Genomic DNA, 13,015 nt, shown 5'->3' with positions numbered 1-13,015 from the left:
CTTCTTTCCCGATTGAATTTTCTTTCGAGCATCTTCATGAGAGATTTTGGTAAAAAAAAAACTACCCTCCAACACCTTATCTAAATGATTATCTAAATATAACTATTTTCTATTTCGAATTTTTCGCTAGTCAAATATATAAGACGAGAATGACTCTCTAGAGTACGTATGAGATATAGAAAAACTGTTGAAAATAAAAAGATATAGAAAGCGATTTTATGCAAATGACTCTCCAAATAATAATTTAGAAAATAAAATTTAGAAAAGCTCTTGGAGATGCTCTTAGGTTCACGCTTCTTTATTTGTAACTTGGTAAGGATATACTGATTAAACAACAATATGATGGATACTCCCTCCATTCAAAAGAAAATTACAATTCTTATTTTTTTTCACGAAAATGAACAATTTCAAGTTAGATTAAATCTATACAAAAAATACTAGTATCTATGATACTAAATAAATGATACTGAATAAACTTTAGAATTTTTTTTTACTTTGTTCAAATCTAACTTAGGAATTTTTATTTTGTTCAAATCTAGAGGGATTACGCACTACCAAGCTAAGGAGGACAGATAGGGAGGGAGACCTGGGGAAGACCGAAGACCAGGAGGATGTTCCTCGAGATTGGAGGCCGCTGCAGGGCAGGCAAGGCGCAGAAGGTTTCTTTCTTTGCCTTGGATTTTTTTTTTTTGAGAGGCGCCACACCTGGGGGGCGCCAAAGCCAGGTTCATAAATAAAATTTTAAAAATGTAAACTTGCATCGGGTCGAAGACCATGGTTGAAGCGGATTTTTTATCGGCACTTGGAGCCCGATTAAAGGCGGTGATCCGCGCCCGGCACAGGCACACCCGGCGTGCACGCACATCCCCGCGTCGCCACGCCGGCCTCGCACCTCGCTAAAAAACTACCCAGCCTTACTCTTTCCTTCTTGTTTTTAACTGACATGACAAGATAAACTGTTCGGCGTTTGGACTCAGTTTGACCCTGGTTTCACCGTTTCACCTGACGTAAAGGCCTGTTTAGATTATGGTCTAAAGTTTAGTTAGTTCAAATTGAGAACTAAAACTTTACACCAGTTTAGCTTATTCTTACTTGTATGGTCTAAAATATTAATTATGAGGATGGCTACTAAACTTTAGGTGATATTTTACATCTTCTATTCAAAGTCTCAAGAGCTGAAGTGATCTAAAGTTTAGTGGCTAAACCCCAATAAACTTTAGACCATGAGGTTCAAACAGGGCCACCATAGTGCTAAGTTGAGCCTCTAACTAAGGGCCAGCCAAAATAACCGGTTGAACTGGTGGCCTGTTCCAAAAGCGTTCGATTACGGTCGTTTCTCTTCCAAAATCAAAGTTACATGATTTTGAAGTTGTCAAAACTCAGTATGAAGTTGGTCACATAGAAGATTATAATAAGGCATTATAATAAATTAGAATATATATATGCCTGTAACTATCCACGGGACTCAAGTGACAATCGATCCATGTGCCCTAACCACTCTGTGATGATCACGCTGGTGCTCGTGACATTTTCCTAAAACTTATGTAATGTTTTCGCTCGTAGCACTGGCACACACGTGTGATATCTAGGACTGCATCCAATCAAAGGCAAGCACGGTGCACGGCCCTCCAGCAAGGACGCATGAATATGCAAAGGAATTTCATTATGAGGTCGCGATTATTTTTTGTACACCGCAGCATGATTCAGTGCTTGTTTCGGCGGTTAGCACCTGGCCCCTCCAATACTTGGAACAGGTTATACAGCTTCTTGTGGCAGACACTAAGGCCATGATTTTATTTTATTCTTTTTAATCTACAACTCCTGTGGTTACATGTCATGATTCTAACCAGGAATCAGTTGGCACAGCAATGTCTTTCAAAGGAATCATGATTTAGGTTTTTTTTTTTTTTTTGGTGAGCGTTCAACTAAATATAGGCTGGTACAAAAAAAAAGACTAAAAGACAAAATACATTTCTTTCACAACAATAAGTGAGCCTAATGATTATAGTCGTCTCCAGAATAGTCGACTAAAAACACTAGACATTTCTGTTTGAACCTAACCAGAAAACGAATTGACAGTCATTTATTATTTTCCACCTGAGCAAGTATACTTCACTTGGCAATGATGAGGTATTGGTACTAGAAATACGGATACAGCGTACCCTTAGTCCCTTACGTGTGGTCGGCCGAGCCTCAAGCCTGGACCATGGAAGGAGGAAAGTTGCAGGCTATCAGCTTGACAGCTGCAAGCCAACCCACTATTCAATACTGGTCCACATGGCACTTGCCAAGACCACGCTTTCTCTCATATCAAAAACTCAAAAAGAGATCCTCCATGTTCTTCTTTCCTGTGATGAGAGGGAAGATACTCCATGCTTTGCAAACATAAGAAAATGGAAAAGCTGGCCAAAGCTAAAAAGCTAGGGCTTGTCCTATCCCCACTACCAACCACTTACTACCTGGGTCTGACGTGTCATGGCCTGGATATGCACGCCTTTTGTGTTCTCTATGACTATTCTAAAAGCAATCAACTATCCAACCCAACCCAAAACCCCCAATTTGGCCTCCTCAGATTTGCTATATCGTCCCAAGGTGACCTTAGCAAGGGGGGCCCAACTGTTGAACACCCAACCTAACCCCACTTTTGCACAGTAGTATTATTCTAAATTTTCCAACACATCACCAATCCCTCCTTTTACTGGGCAATCAGGCATTCAGGCTTCTTAACAATGCGAAATCAGACTTTTCCTCCACTTGACAATGGTGGTGGCCAAATCGAATGCTTTGTGTTTTTAATTAGGATTATCAGAGAGCACTAAGCATATTCAAGGCATAAATCGGCTAGGAAAAGCATCAGGCATGGCAGATAATGAAATGGAATGGAGGGGAGCCAGGAAGACCTACCGTGCAGGCCACTAACACATGGAAAAGGAGCGGAGACGAACAAATTCCGGGACACCCCTGCTCAGTGGAAATGAATGGTGTCTGAATTGACTGCTGCTGCAGTCACAAAACATAGTCGGCAAATCATTACAGAAATCTCTGCATGGTAGTGAAATTCTATAATTCAGTAGCTGACAGATTAGACAAAAATATGTGTTTTTTTCACCACAAAGTTTACTGGCCTTGATTAAAAGGGCATAAGCAAATCATCGAATAATACAAGGCTCAAGATACCCCTGAACTGATTGCTGCCACACAGATGTCCGATTCAGCGACAAAAAAGGAAATGGCCCCATCCTTTGAGGCATCTGGGATAGCTGACAGATCCTGTGACAGGATGTATTTGATTAACATATGTTCCGTAGATGATGAAGTGAAAAAGACAGTGAAAGTCATCTGTGGCTGACTTACAGGTAGATAGGTATCCAATCAATCGTCTGTCAAGATCAAAATGCTGGCAAAGAAGTTTCTGCAAGAAATACACAGGCACGATATTAACCATCACATAATTGATTTTCATGCTGGGCCATTGAGAATGACTCGATAGCTAACTGAAGTTTCAGGAGTTCGATCATTGGCATGTCAACAAGTTGGTCATGACTCACCACAGTACTTCGATTGAAGTATAAAGCCGGATAATCAACCCAGATGTAATATCGAAACTAAAATGAAAGTGAACCGGAGTGTCAAACTGTACTCCTTGTTGTCTTCTTACACGCCATTCTTTAGGTTATTAGGTAGGAACCGGAGTGTCAAACTGTACTCCTTGTTGTCTTCTTACACGCCATTCTTTAGGTTATTAGGTAGGCAATATTTCATTACTTAACTTCCACCAATATGCTTTTGTGTTTCCTTAACCCCACTATCCAAACTAGCTTATCTTCCAGCTACCTTTTCCATTACAGGATCATGGTTATCTCTTATCCGCCAATTAGAATAACCAGCCACACCAATAGTACACTGCCAAAAAAATGCTTAGGGTGTGCTTCGTTTAGGGGCGGGACAGAGTGTTTGGTTTTGGAACATGTGGAATGGAACCATCCCTTGGAGTTGGAGGGTATATTCTCCTAAGATGCTGTCCCTCAGAATCGGTCGAACCATCTTGTCCCCTCCCGACAGTTATTGTTCCGTTCATATTTCTTCTTCCGCCTGCTTCGGTCCTTCTTCCTCCTCCATGCACGCCGGACGCTGCACCATGACACTGCGTGCCCCACCGCGCGCCCCCACTGCACCCGACGCAGGCCCCACCGTGCCCTGTGTATAAACAGCAATGCCAAGGCAGCCAGAGCTGAGCGGGGGCGTCGATCTGGGAGGAGACGAGCAGGGCCGGTCGGAGCTAAGTAGGGGCGGACAAAGAGGGAGGAACCAACCAGGGTGGTCAAAGCGGGAGGAGCCTAACAGGGGCGGCCAAAGAGAGAGGAGCCGAGCGGGGGCCCCGATCTGCCGTGACCATGGCCGCCAAGCTACAGGAAGAAGATGACCAGGAGATAGTTTGGTGAGGGGGTGCGGTGGAGCCAAGTTGGGCGTGGTGGCAGCGCCCATGGAGATGCTATGCTCCACTAACACTTGGGCCACACACCGACGGTGCCAACCGTTGGTTGACAGCTTCTTGTCTGTGTCCCTCTTCACTCCCTCAACCAAACAAGAAACAAGGATGATTCTGTCCCTAGAACCAAACAAGCTATTCGGATCACCTCACATGTTGATCCAAACGTCAGAAGTAATGTAAACTCATGTAGGTTGATCCACAAAAAGGGAAATACAATAAACCATAAAAACAAAAGGTGATGAAAATAACCTTAGTAACTTTTGGCACAAATACTTTTGATTCACTTGTGATTTCTGGAAACCGAGAAACTTCAGTCACCTTGTCAAACAATATGTAAGTGGGAAGATGATCTGTTCAAAGAAATCAAGTCAAGAGTTAATAGAGCACATAAGACTGAAATGCAAGCACCCCAAATCTCCAACCCAAAAGATAACAGTAAAGAATGAAGCAGATAAATGAGGCAAAAAAAATTTACCCCACATGGATATCCCAAATTTTGCTGCAGCATTTGGGAAATGCCCGAGGTCAATTATTCCAAAAGAGATGTTCTTGTTCGAGTACCTGCATTAATAGAATGTGAAAATGCAAACTGGTAGAAAAACATGAACCATGTTATGTTCAGGACAAAAAAGTACTCTGAATAGTTTCTTAATCTAACTTGGAGAGATCAGTTAAATAGTATATTTCAAGAGCAAATAATGGTGAGTGCCATGCAACTGCAAGAAAAGAATGATACGGAAAATTTAATGCTTTCAGTTGAGTCTCAAACTCCCATCATGGCAATGAGATTTTGTTGTAAGATCTTAATACTACCTTACAGCACAGAATGGAAACTCCGCAAGGTAGTAAATAATCAGAAATTTCAATAAACACTTACATAATAGAAAGTTCAGGCAGAACGCTGCTTGCTTGTATACATTTTGCTGAAAATGAAGTTCGGAATTCTACCTGTTTGCATTGAAATAAAAATATCAAGTCATCAAAGAACCAGGGAAATTAAAACACACACCTAACTTTATGGGCAAGAAACTTCTGGGTAATTCTTAAAAAAAGGAACTCCTACAAGTTCCCTCACTAACCAAAAGAAAATGAGAAGACTCCAAACTTCTTAAGGTGGTCAGGTTTTGATACTGTGGCTGTCAAAGTAGACAAACTATATTTTTAATCATATGCACTAAAGTTACAGTCTCTAAATTTAGTTGCGCAGTTGGGCAAGGAATTCCACTGGTTGCTATCAAACCATACGAAATTCTTCTTAGGCTCCTAATCCTTCCATAAGATGAGTGACACATTTGTAACAGTTGTAGGTACCTACAGGCTACAAGCCTACAAGCCTTGACCAAATAATAAAGGGGGTAGGAATTTACTGGAAATTTGGAGATAATGATATTAGAATTTCGCTTAAAAACATGTAAAGAAATTACCAGCCAAAATCTTGATGTTGGCTCTTCAGTTAGCAGACTTTCAAGTTGCAATGGGGTCAAGTGATTTGAATGGCCTGTGTGAAAAGTAAAATATCAGTGCAACTGAGAGAAACAAAGGCAATGTTTCAAATTGGGGTAGAAAACAAAGGATGGATACAAATACTTCTGGATTAGGTAAGAAAATGACAAGCAGTTTGTTTAACAAATAGATATGCTTTTCACATTCATACTGTCACATGATATTAAAGAGAATATTTGATGCCGTCGCATTTTAGCTTTTAATGTGTAAACGAGCACAAACATAGGAAAAAAAATTATGCCACACGCAAAGTCAAACAAAAACCAATGCTGAAATATAATTTCCAAGCATTAGTACACATGCTCGTTCTCTATTCAGCTGGAAAGTTTATCTAAAGTAGTAAAGTACCAAGGCTTGCAATATTGGTAATCCCAGTTAAATCAATTTATTTCAGGACAATCCAGTCTAGGAACATCACATTAAAAACTGGTAGATCAATTTGTGAACAGATATGGCTCATCAACTGCACTCAAAGTCACAAATAAGATAGATCCAGCCAAAGTCTGCTCCACCCTGAATATAGGACAGTGGACATGTTCCATTCAGTAAAGAACCAGTTACCACCAAGGCACCAATGCAAGCACTCATTAGTTCAATTTCATAACCAGTTCAGAATTTGTACAAGAGAGCTCTGAGAAAACTGACAATAAAAATGCCGCATGCAGTGATTACCTAATGATTGATTTGCGACCACTTTACCAAATGTAAAACTTCTTATACTGGTATAACCCATCACAAGCCATTAACTAGTAAGTTCCAGATGCTTTTTTCTGTTTGCGAAAGTTCCATATGCTTTAGTCTCATGAGATGCGTGAGTAAAATTTAGCTAAAAAAACACGTTAACAACGAGCAACCCAAGGGTGTAAATAAGGATACAATCATATAAAATATTAATTCAAAGCATAGTATCCAACACTTGAGAATACAGTTCTCAGCTGTCAAAGAGTTACTTGATACAAACACTCTATTCATACAAGACATGTACTTATAATATTCTATACCCTATATGAGCATGCATACCTAGGCCGTCATAAGGTGGCTGTTGAGCTACAGCATATATAACTGCAGAAGGAAAGAAAAATAAGCACAAGTTATGACGAGTCCAAAATAATTATCAGAACCTAATAACCGAGATATTTATAAGTCGGTGACTAAGGAAATAATGAAAGATAAGGAGGAGCAAGTAGCTAATCTAGATCCAGCACATCCCACATCAGCTGTAAGAAGACTATTATTGAACTTCCTACTTTCCAGTATGCGTAGCATAAGACCTCTTATAACAAAAGCATGCAGTTCATATTGTGTGGCAATAATTAAGTGCAAAACCAGGCTACGAACAACAATGAGTAATCAGAACTAGGCAACTAGCCAATAAGAACTATTGAGGTGTTCATCAGCCTAAATAGTAAATAGCAGACTTCTTTTCAGGGAATGAAACAGCAGGACAGACAAGATTGTCCTTCCTGCTTACAGAGCAGGAGCCCAATCAGGGGGAACTATCTTTATAATTTGACAGCACATTGAAACCAGCTCTCCTTAGACAAACTCTTCTCTCCTGATGGAGCGATGGGGTAAAGAATTTTCTATAATTTCAGGAAGGAAATCCAGAGCTCTAATCTAAACAGTTTGGCATGGGTTAATTAGGGCCCACGCCCCAGCCACCCTCAGGGTAGCTATCCTGGACATGAACTTCACAGATCCAGTTATTCAGGAGAAGACTGAATTAGTTACAGTCTATGGATACAAGTTCAGATATGCTGGTCAATAATTAGATTGATAAATATCATCCGCCATCTGTGATAAACAAACATACCAAGAAATCCCAGAAAGTAGGCAAAGACCAGCCAATAATCAATAACCAAAGTAACTGCCAGCAATAAACCCTACAACATGAGGGGACAAAAGAAAAGGAATCAGATTGCGAATTCCACAAATATTAACTGCAGTATTGAAACTAGATGCTCTACAGTAACCTGGTTCTATGAAAGAAAACCACAAGATTATTATTTCATTTGGGGTCAATGACAATAGATAAGAAAACAGGAGCATCCCACATCAACACACCTTCGCATAAAGCAATGAGTCAGCAATGAATGTTTCCCAGGTTTCCTCTTTCACAATCTGCTGAGCATTAACAATTTAATTAGCGAAACAAACATCATAATGAGCTTTTACACAATCATCATCCCATATCAAACAAGAAGATGTGCATTTGATGGTGAAAAGTATAATTCCTCGCTGTCCCCCTTTTGTGGAAGACTCCCATATCAAACAAGAAGATTGTGCATTTGTGCATGTGGACAGCGAAGCACAAAAACAAGAAAAATCCACCTAGAAAAATTATTTTCTTATGAACCAATGTGTAACCTCAGCTATGAGCATTCATCAGGCATGCAAATAATCCACTTCCAGCAAAGGAAAAAAAAAAGAAGGAAGGAAGGCATGCTTGAGACTCTATCCATATTTGCCATAAATATGGGGAAGTATCACACAAGGAATAGCAAGAAATTCCTATAGCATGTGGATAATCGACTTCCAACAGCAAAAAGATAAGGCACAAGCGAATCTATATGCATATTTGCAATAGGAGAAAGTATCCCACAAGGAATAGCATAGCATTGGCTCTCACATCTCAACCTGCATTGCTATTACTTCAACTGATCTTGCATCTTCAATATGATGCAATCTAACCTCATAGCAAATCTAATTCTACCACAAAAGCAATTCATGTAATGGCCTAACAATGTGACCCTTTTCTTTTTCAATTTACTGGGACATCAAATTCAACACCTCAAGTTGCAGGCTGTCAGGCTGACTAATTTATAAATGGAAAAATTAGAAACACACAAAGTCCTTGCCCATGTAACATAACAAATATGAAAGCACACATAACAGCATTACAATCCACGTTTCAGAGCAACAGCTGTACCTACTGGCTACTCCCACCAATTTTAACACCAAATCCAAGCATACTATTCAGAAAATAAGCTTGCAAAATGGAATTCTGGTTGGAATTGATCATCGCACCTTCACTACGAAGAGCACGAGGAACACGAGCACTGCCTGGATCTCCTGCAAAACCAAACACATCAACACCGATTCGCTCGCATGAGCCAACACAACTCAACAACCAATTGAATGACTCGATCCGGATCGGGCACACGGGGATCTCCGAAGCTTACCCGACGGAGGAGGCGGTCGTGGAGTTCGCCTCCGTTGTCGGCGGAGAGCGCCGCGCTGCGGGCCGCGAAGTAAGAGAAGAAGGCGAGGAGGTGCAGGAAGTAGTAGGGCTCCGAGATGGCAGCGTCTAGCCACGGGAATGGGTGAGTCTGCCGCGCCGCGCCGCCGCTCGCCGCCGGCGCCGACGCCTCCGTCGCCGTCGCGACCTCCATTTTATTCAGAAGCGACGTATGAGTTGGCGTATCCCCTGTTCAGCGCCTTCGAGCCAAACGTTAGTAGTCCGACATGTGGGCCCTGAAGGTCTGGGGTCCACATGTTGGTGACACAGACGTTCTGTTTGCCTCTTCGCATTCACACGCGCGAGGCTTCCAAAAACCCAAGGCGCACTCGACTGTGGAACTCGCTCTGTCTGCTAGGGTTTCATCTCTCGCCGCCGTCATGAGTGCCTCCAGGCCGGACCACCGGCGCCACCACCCGCCGTTCCTGCGGGACCTGTCGTCCCCGATCTCCTCGTCGTTTCGCCTCCCACCGGCCTCGATGCGGCGAGAGACGCAGGCCTCCACCCCGCCGCCGCCGCCGCCGCTGCTCTCCCTCGACGACCTCTCCCACCAATCCCCCTCCCCGCACCCGGCCACGCCTCCGCAGGCGACTGCGACACCCTCGCCTCAGCCCTCGCGTGGTGCCGGCCTCTTCTCCTCGCCAATGCGGTCCAACGGCTCGCCGGCCCCCTCGGCGTGGTGGACCCCCTCGAGGGAGGAGAAGCCCAGGGAGGGGTCACCGATGGATGGCGTCGTGCAGCACCAGCAGCAGTCCCCGACGACGCCGTCGGGTCAGCAGTCACAGCAGCAGAAGGTAGCGCTGATCACGCTGCCGCCTCCCAGGGAGGTTGCGCGGCCGGAGATGCCGAGAGATTCGGCTCCGGCTGCTGGCCGGGTCGACGAGGAGGAATGGGTCACCGTTTTCGGGTATGTGGCCTCGTCCCCAGCTAATTCGATGCAATGGGTGTGCTAGGATGTGTGGATTGTTGTATAATTTGCTGCATTGGATTCATACAGTTGTATGTTTTGTTTTGTAATTAAATTAGTCTAGTAACTATATGTCCAAGTGCATTTGGAATTGGTAATGTTTCTTAAAAACTCATCTGATGTTGCCAGAGTTTCCCTTTGAACATAACTTCCAAGAATTTCGTATCATCAGTGTATGGACCTCGTACCCCTAACATAGCTCTAGAGATTCAGATGACATAGTACAATAGGCTACAAGGTTTTGATGCCTACATTACCAACATGACCTTAACAGGAAACAACAGATTGGTTTCCTGGTTGAAACTAACATGATTTTGACCGTTTGTTATGTTGCATTTTCATTGTTAATCCTTGAAGCAGACAAGCAAGTCACAAAGAGCAACTTTAGAGGTCATGGGTAGAGTCTGCTAGTATAGTTGTAAACCAGGATGCCTTATATTTTGTTGATGTACACTCCCTCGGATCATATTCTGCTAAGTCTATGTGATAGAGTGATGCAATGCTCATATCCAACAGATTGGTTATCTTCTCCCATGATAAGGCTTGCCTTTTGTTATCGTCATACTGACAAAGTTGGCAAAATGTTGGTGGGGAATGGAAACATGCATTATGTATAGGGTGTTGAGTGCACAATTTTTCAAACTTAGGAGGAAAATCCCAACAAATATTAATCAGGCAGTTTTAGGATCTCTTATCTTGTAATGATTCAGTATGTATTTTTCCTGATCTACATTTACGTGCACTGCTGCACTATACATTAGCCTAAATGTTCTAATATAGGTGTCTACAGTTCCTCCATCTGTTATAAGGCGCGTAGGATTTGGAAAAAAACAAATATTTAGAAGCGTACTTTTATGTTGATTATCAATTACTCTTACTTGTGACAGCAATTACTTCAAAATTAGGTTGTTGGAATGTTAATCTGTTGATAAAAAATTTATGTACTAAGCGTGCATATAATTTGAGTAATCATTGGTCAAAATCTATAAAGTTACTTTTTAAATCCTAATACACCCAATATTTCGAAACCGAGAGAGTACTTTGGTTGATCATGTATTTTGAAAAATCATGCAATCCATAAGCCGTATGCCCCTGCACGCTTGATTCTCTCAGCATCTGATTAACTTGAATAGATCTGATGGTTGGATGACAGTGGTGTTATTGTTATAATGTATTACAGCTTTATTAATCTTCCACCTTATTTCTTTCAGATTTCCGCCTGGTGATACTAACATGGTGCTGCGAGAATTTGAGAAGTGTGGGATAGTCTTGAGACATGTTCCTGGTCCAAGGGATGCAAACTGGGTGCATATCTTGTATCAGGTAACTATATATTTACAGCTCTACTGTTTGAGCACTGATAACCCCTAGACATTTGCTACCTACTTTTTATAGATAATTGTCCCTGAGAATAAGCACAAAATAAACCATGTCATTTGCTGTACTAGCTAGACTTTATAGGTTATTTGGGAAATTGTTGAATGAAAGTGATCCCTGGGTATGGCTAATTCAAGCACCAAAATTAAAATGCTATTGGTGGCTTTGTTTACTTCAGCAATAATGTTCTTTTACTTATTTGATCTATCTAGTTAGTAAGTGGAGCTATTTGATCTATTGAATAATATTCTCACATAATAATATTAACCGACTAGAGCATTCTGTTATCATAAAAGCAACTAACCACGCATTTTCTGGCTAGCCTGTTGTTTGGGATTGCTGTAAACAACACTTTGCATAGGTTTGACAAAAAAAGTTTTTTTGTTGATCCACCTCAGATTTCCATGTACAAGATAGCGTTGGGATTTGGAGTTTCTTGCTCATATTTCCCTTTTTATCACCATGTATTTTACAGTATATTACAGATTTTATTTACTCTCTGTTATGGGACAGTACCTTATGATGCCTTTGTTTTCTGACTACCAGCAATAGCTTTTTCTAGTTGGACTCACTCTGCTTAAGATCGCAGTTATCTTTGCTGTTATCAGTGCAATTATCTTTGCTGACTTGTGTGTTCTGTTTTTTCTTATGTTCAGAGCCGTCATGATGCACAGAAAGCACTTGCCAAACATGGGCAGCAGTTAAACATTGTTCTTATTATTGGTGTGAAGCCAGTGGATCCATGGCAGCGGCAATACCTGAATGAGAACACCAACGAGAACTATCAGGGCAGTGCTACAATCACATTTACATCGCAACCTGTAGCACCAAGTGGATTTGCAACCAGGAACGCACTAGCACCTTTACCTAGCAACTCTGTGCCAAATGGCAGCTGCAACGAGAGCAACCGTGGCGCATCTGGGGCCATTGCTTCGCCTACAAAATCTGTCTTGTCCAAAGTTATGGACTTGATGTTTGGCCTTTAAGTTGCATTGTTCACTCAAATGGTGGCAACTTTTTTTGTTCCTTTTGGAAATTCTAGGCCAAAATGAGGTTCACTTATCGATGTTACAGTAAAAACATTATTTGGTCACCGTGGTTCGCACTTTGTATCATTGTGCAGAGTGTTATGCTGTTATCTTATTCTTTCGGCTTCCTACCATGATATGGTGTTACAAGCTAGCAGGGTAGCGAAGGTCAAACGGTTGTATTGATGCAGTGAATTATGTCAGATAGATTATGAGATCTCATGATCATCGATTGTATTTAGTTAAACATGCCCGCGTCCTTTATAAAGGATTTGAGCTAGGGAATGCCATGTCTTCAAAAGTTAAATTTGAAATGGAATATGAATTGTTCCCCTCGCGGAAACAAGGAATCTATATAATCCTCTGTTCCGCTGTTCTCTGCATCTTGCTCGAACAAAACGATGGGATTT

General features: G+C 41.7%; 3 protein-coding genes across 3 annotated transcripts; 1 reads left to right on the top strand and 2 right to left on the bottom strand.

Annotated features, from left to right (window-relative positions):
* On the bottom strand, window positions 2,970-9,425 carry LOC8084328 (thioredoxin-related transmembrane protein 2). Its single transcript, XM_002454949.2, has 11 exons — window positions 9,178-9,425; window positions 9,023-9,067; window positions 8,060-8,116; window positions 7,809-7,878; window positions 7,016-7,057; window positions 5,917-5,990; window positions 5,370-5,440; window positions 4,968-5,053; window positions 4,742-4,842; window positions 3,355-3,412; window positions 2,970-3,270 (listed from the first exon to the last, which is right to left on the bottom strand). Coding segments are annotated over exons 1-11 (816 nt in total). The 5' UTR covers window positions 9,388-9,425; the 3' UTR covers window positions 2,970-3,268.
* On the bottom strand, window positions 3,419-4,735 carry LOC110433382. The gene is made up of 2 exons (XM_021455352.1): window positions 4,314-4,735; window positions 3,419-4,197 (listed from the first exon to the last, which is right to left on the bottom strand). Exons 1-2 carry the CDS (start codon window positions 4,483-4,485, stop codon window positions 3,935-3,937), a joined length of 435 nt encoding a protein of 144 aa, XP_021311027.1. The 5' UTR covers window positions 4,486-4,735; the 3' UTR covers window positions 3,419-3,934.
* LOC8080518 (nuclear pore complex protein NUP35) lies at window positions 9,447-12,924 on the top strand. The gene is made up of 3 exons (XM_002457125.2): window positions 9,447-10,140; window positions 11,412-11,523; window positions 12,234-12,924. The coding sequence occupies exons 1-3, from the start codon at window positions 9,461-9,463 to the stop codon at window positions 12,561-12,563; spliced, it is 1,122 nt and encodes a 373-aa protein (XP_002457170.2). The 5' UTR covers window positions 9,447-9,460; the 3' UTR covers window positions 12,564-12,924.

This window comes from Sorghum bicolor, chromosome 3 (assembly GCF_000003195.3).
Source record: "Sorghum bicolor cultivar BTx623 chromosome 3, Sorghum_bicolor_NCBIv3, whole genome shotgun sequence".
Classification (NCBI taxonomy): Eukaryota; Viridiplantae; Streptophyta; class Magnoliopsida; order Poales; family Poaceae; genus Sorghum; species Sorghum bicolor.
Note: the sequence above shows the minus strand (reverse complement) of the source record. Positions and strands in the feature narration are given on the sequence as shown.

Coding starts and splice junctions, on each gene's coding strand:
- LOC8080518 (XM_002457125.2), top strand. CDS start 9,461: ATGTGGGCCCTGAAGGTCTGGGGTCCACATGTTGGTGACACAGACGTT. Junction 10,141..11,411: donor GAATGGGTCACCGTTTTCGG/GTATGTGGCCTC, acceptor TATTTCTTTCAG/ATTTCCGCCTGGTGATACTA. Junction 11,524..12,233: donor GGGTGCATATCTTGTATCAG/GTAACTATATAT, acceptor TCTTATGTTCAG/AGCCGTCATGATGCACAGAA.
- LOC8084328 (XM_002454949.2), bottom strand. CDS start 9,387: ATGGAGGTCGCGACGGCGACGGAGGCGTCGGCGCCGGCGGCGAGCGGC. Junction 9,068..9,177: donor ACGACCGCCTCCTCCGTCGG/GTAAGCTTCGGA, acceptor TTGGTTTTGCAG/GAGATCCAGGCAGTGCTCGT. Junction 7,879..8,059: donor ACTCATTGCTTTATGCGAAG/GTGTGTTGATGT, acceptor CTCATGTTGTAG/GGTTTATTGCTGGCAGTTAC.
- LOC110433382 (XM_021455352.1), bottom strand. CDS start 4,485: ATGGGCGCTGCCACCACGCCCAACTTGGCTCCACCGCACCCCCTCACC. Junction 4,198..4,313: donor CTCCCGCTTTGACCACCCTG/GTTGGTTCCTCC, acceptor GTTTATACACAG/GGCACGGTGGGGCCTGCGTC.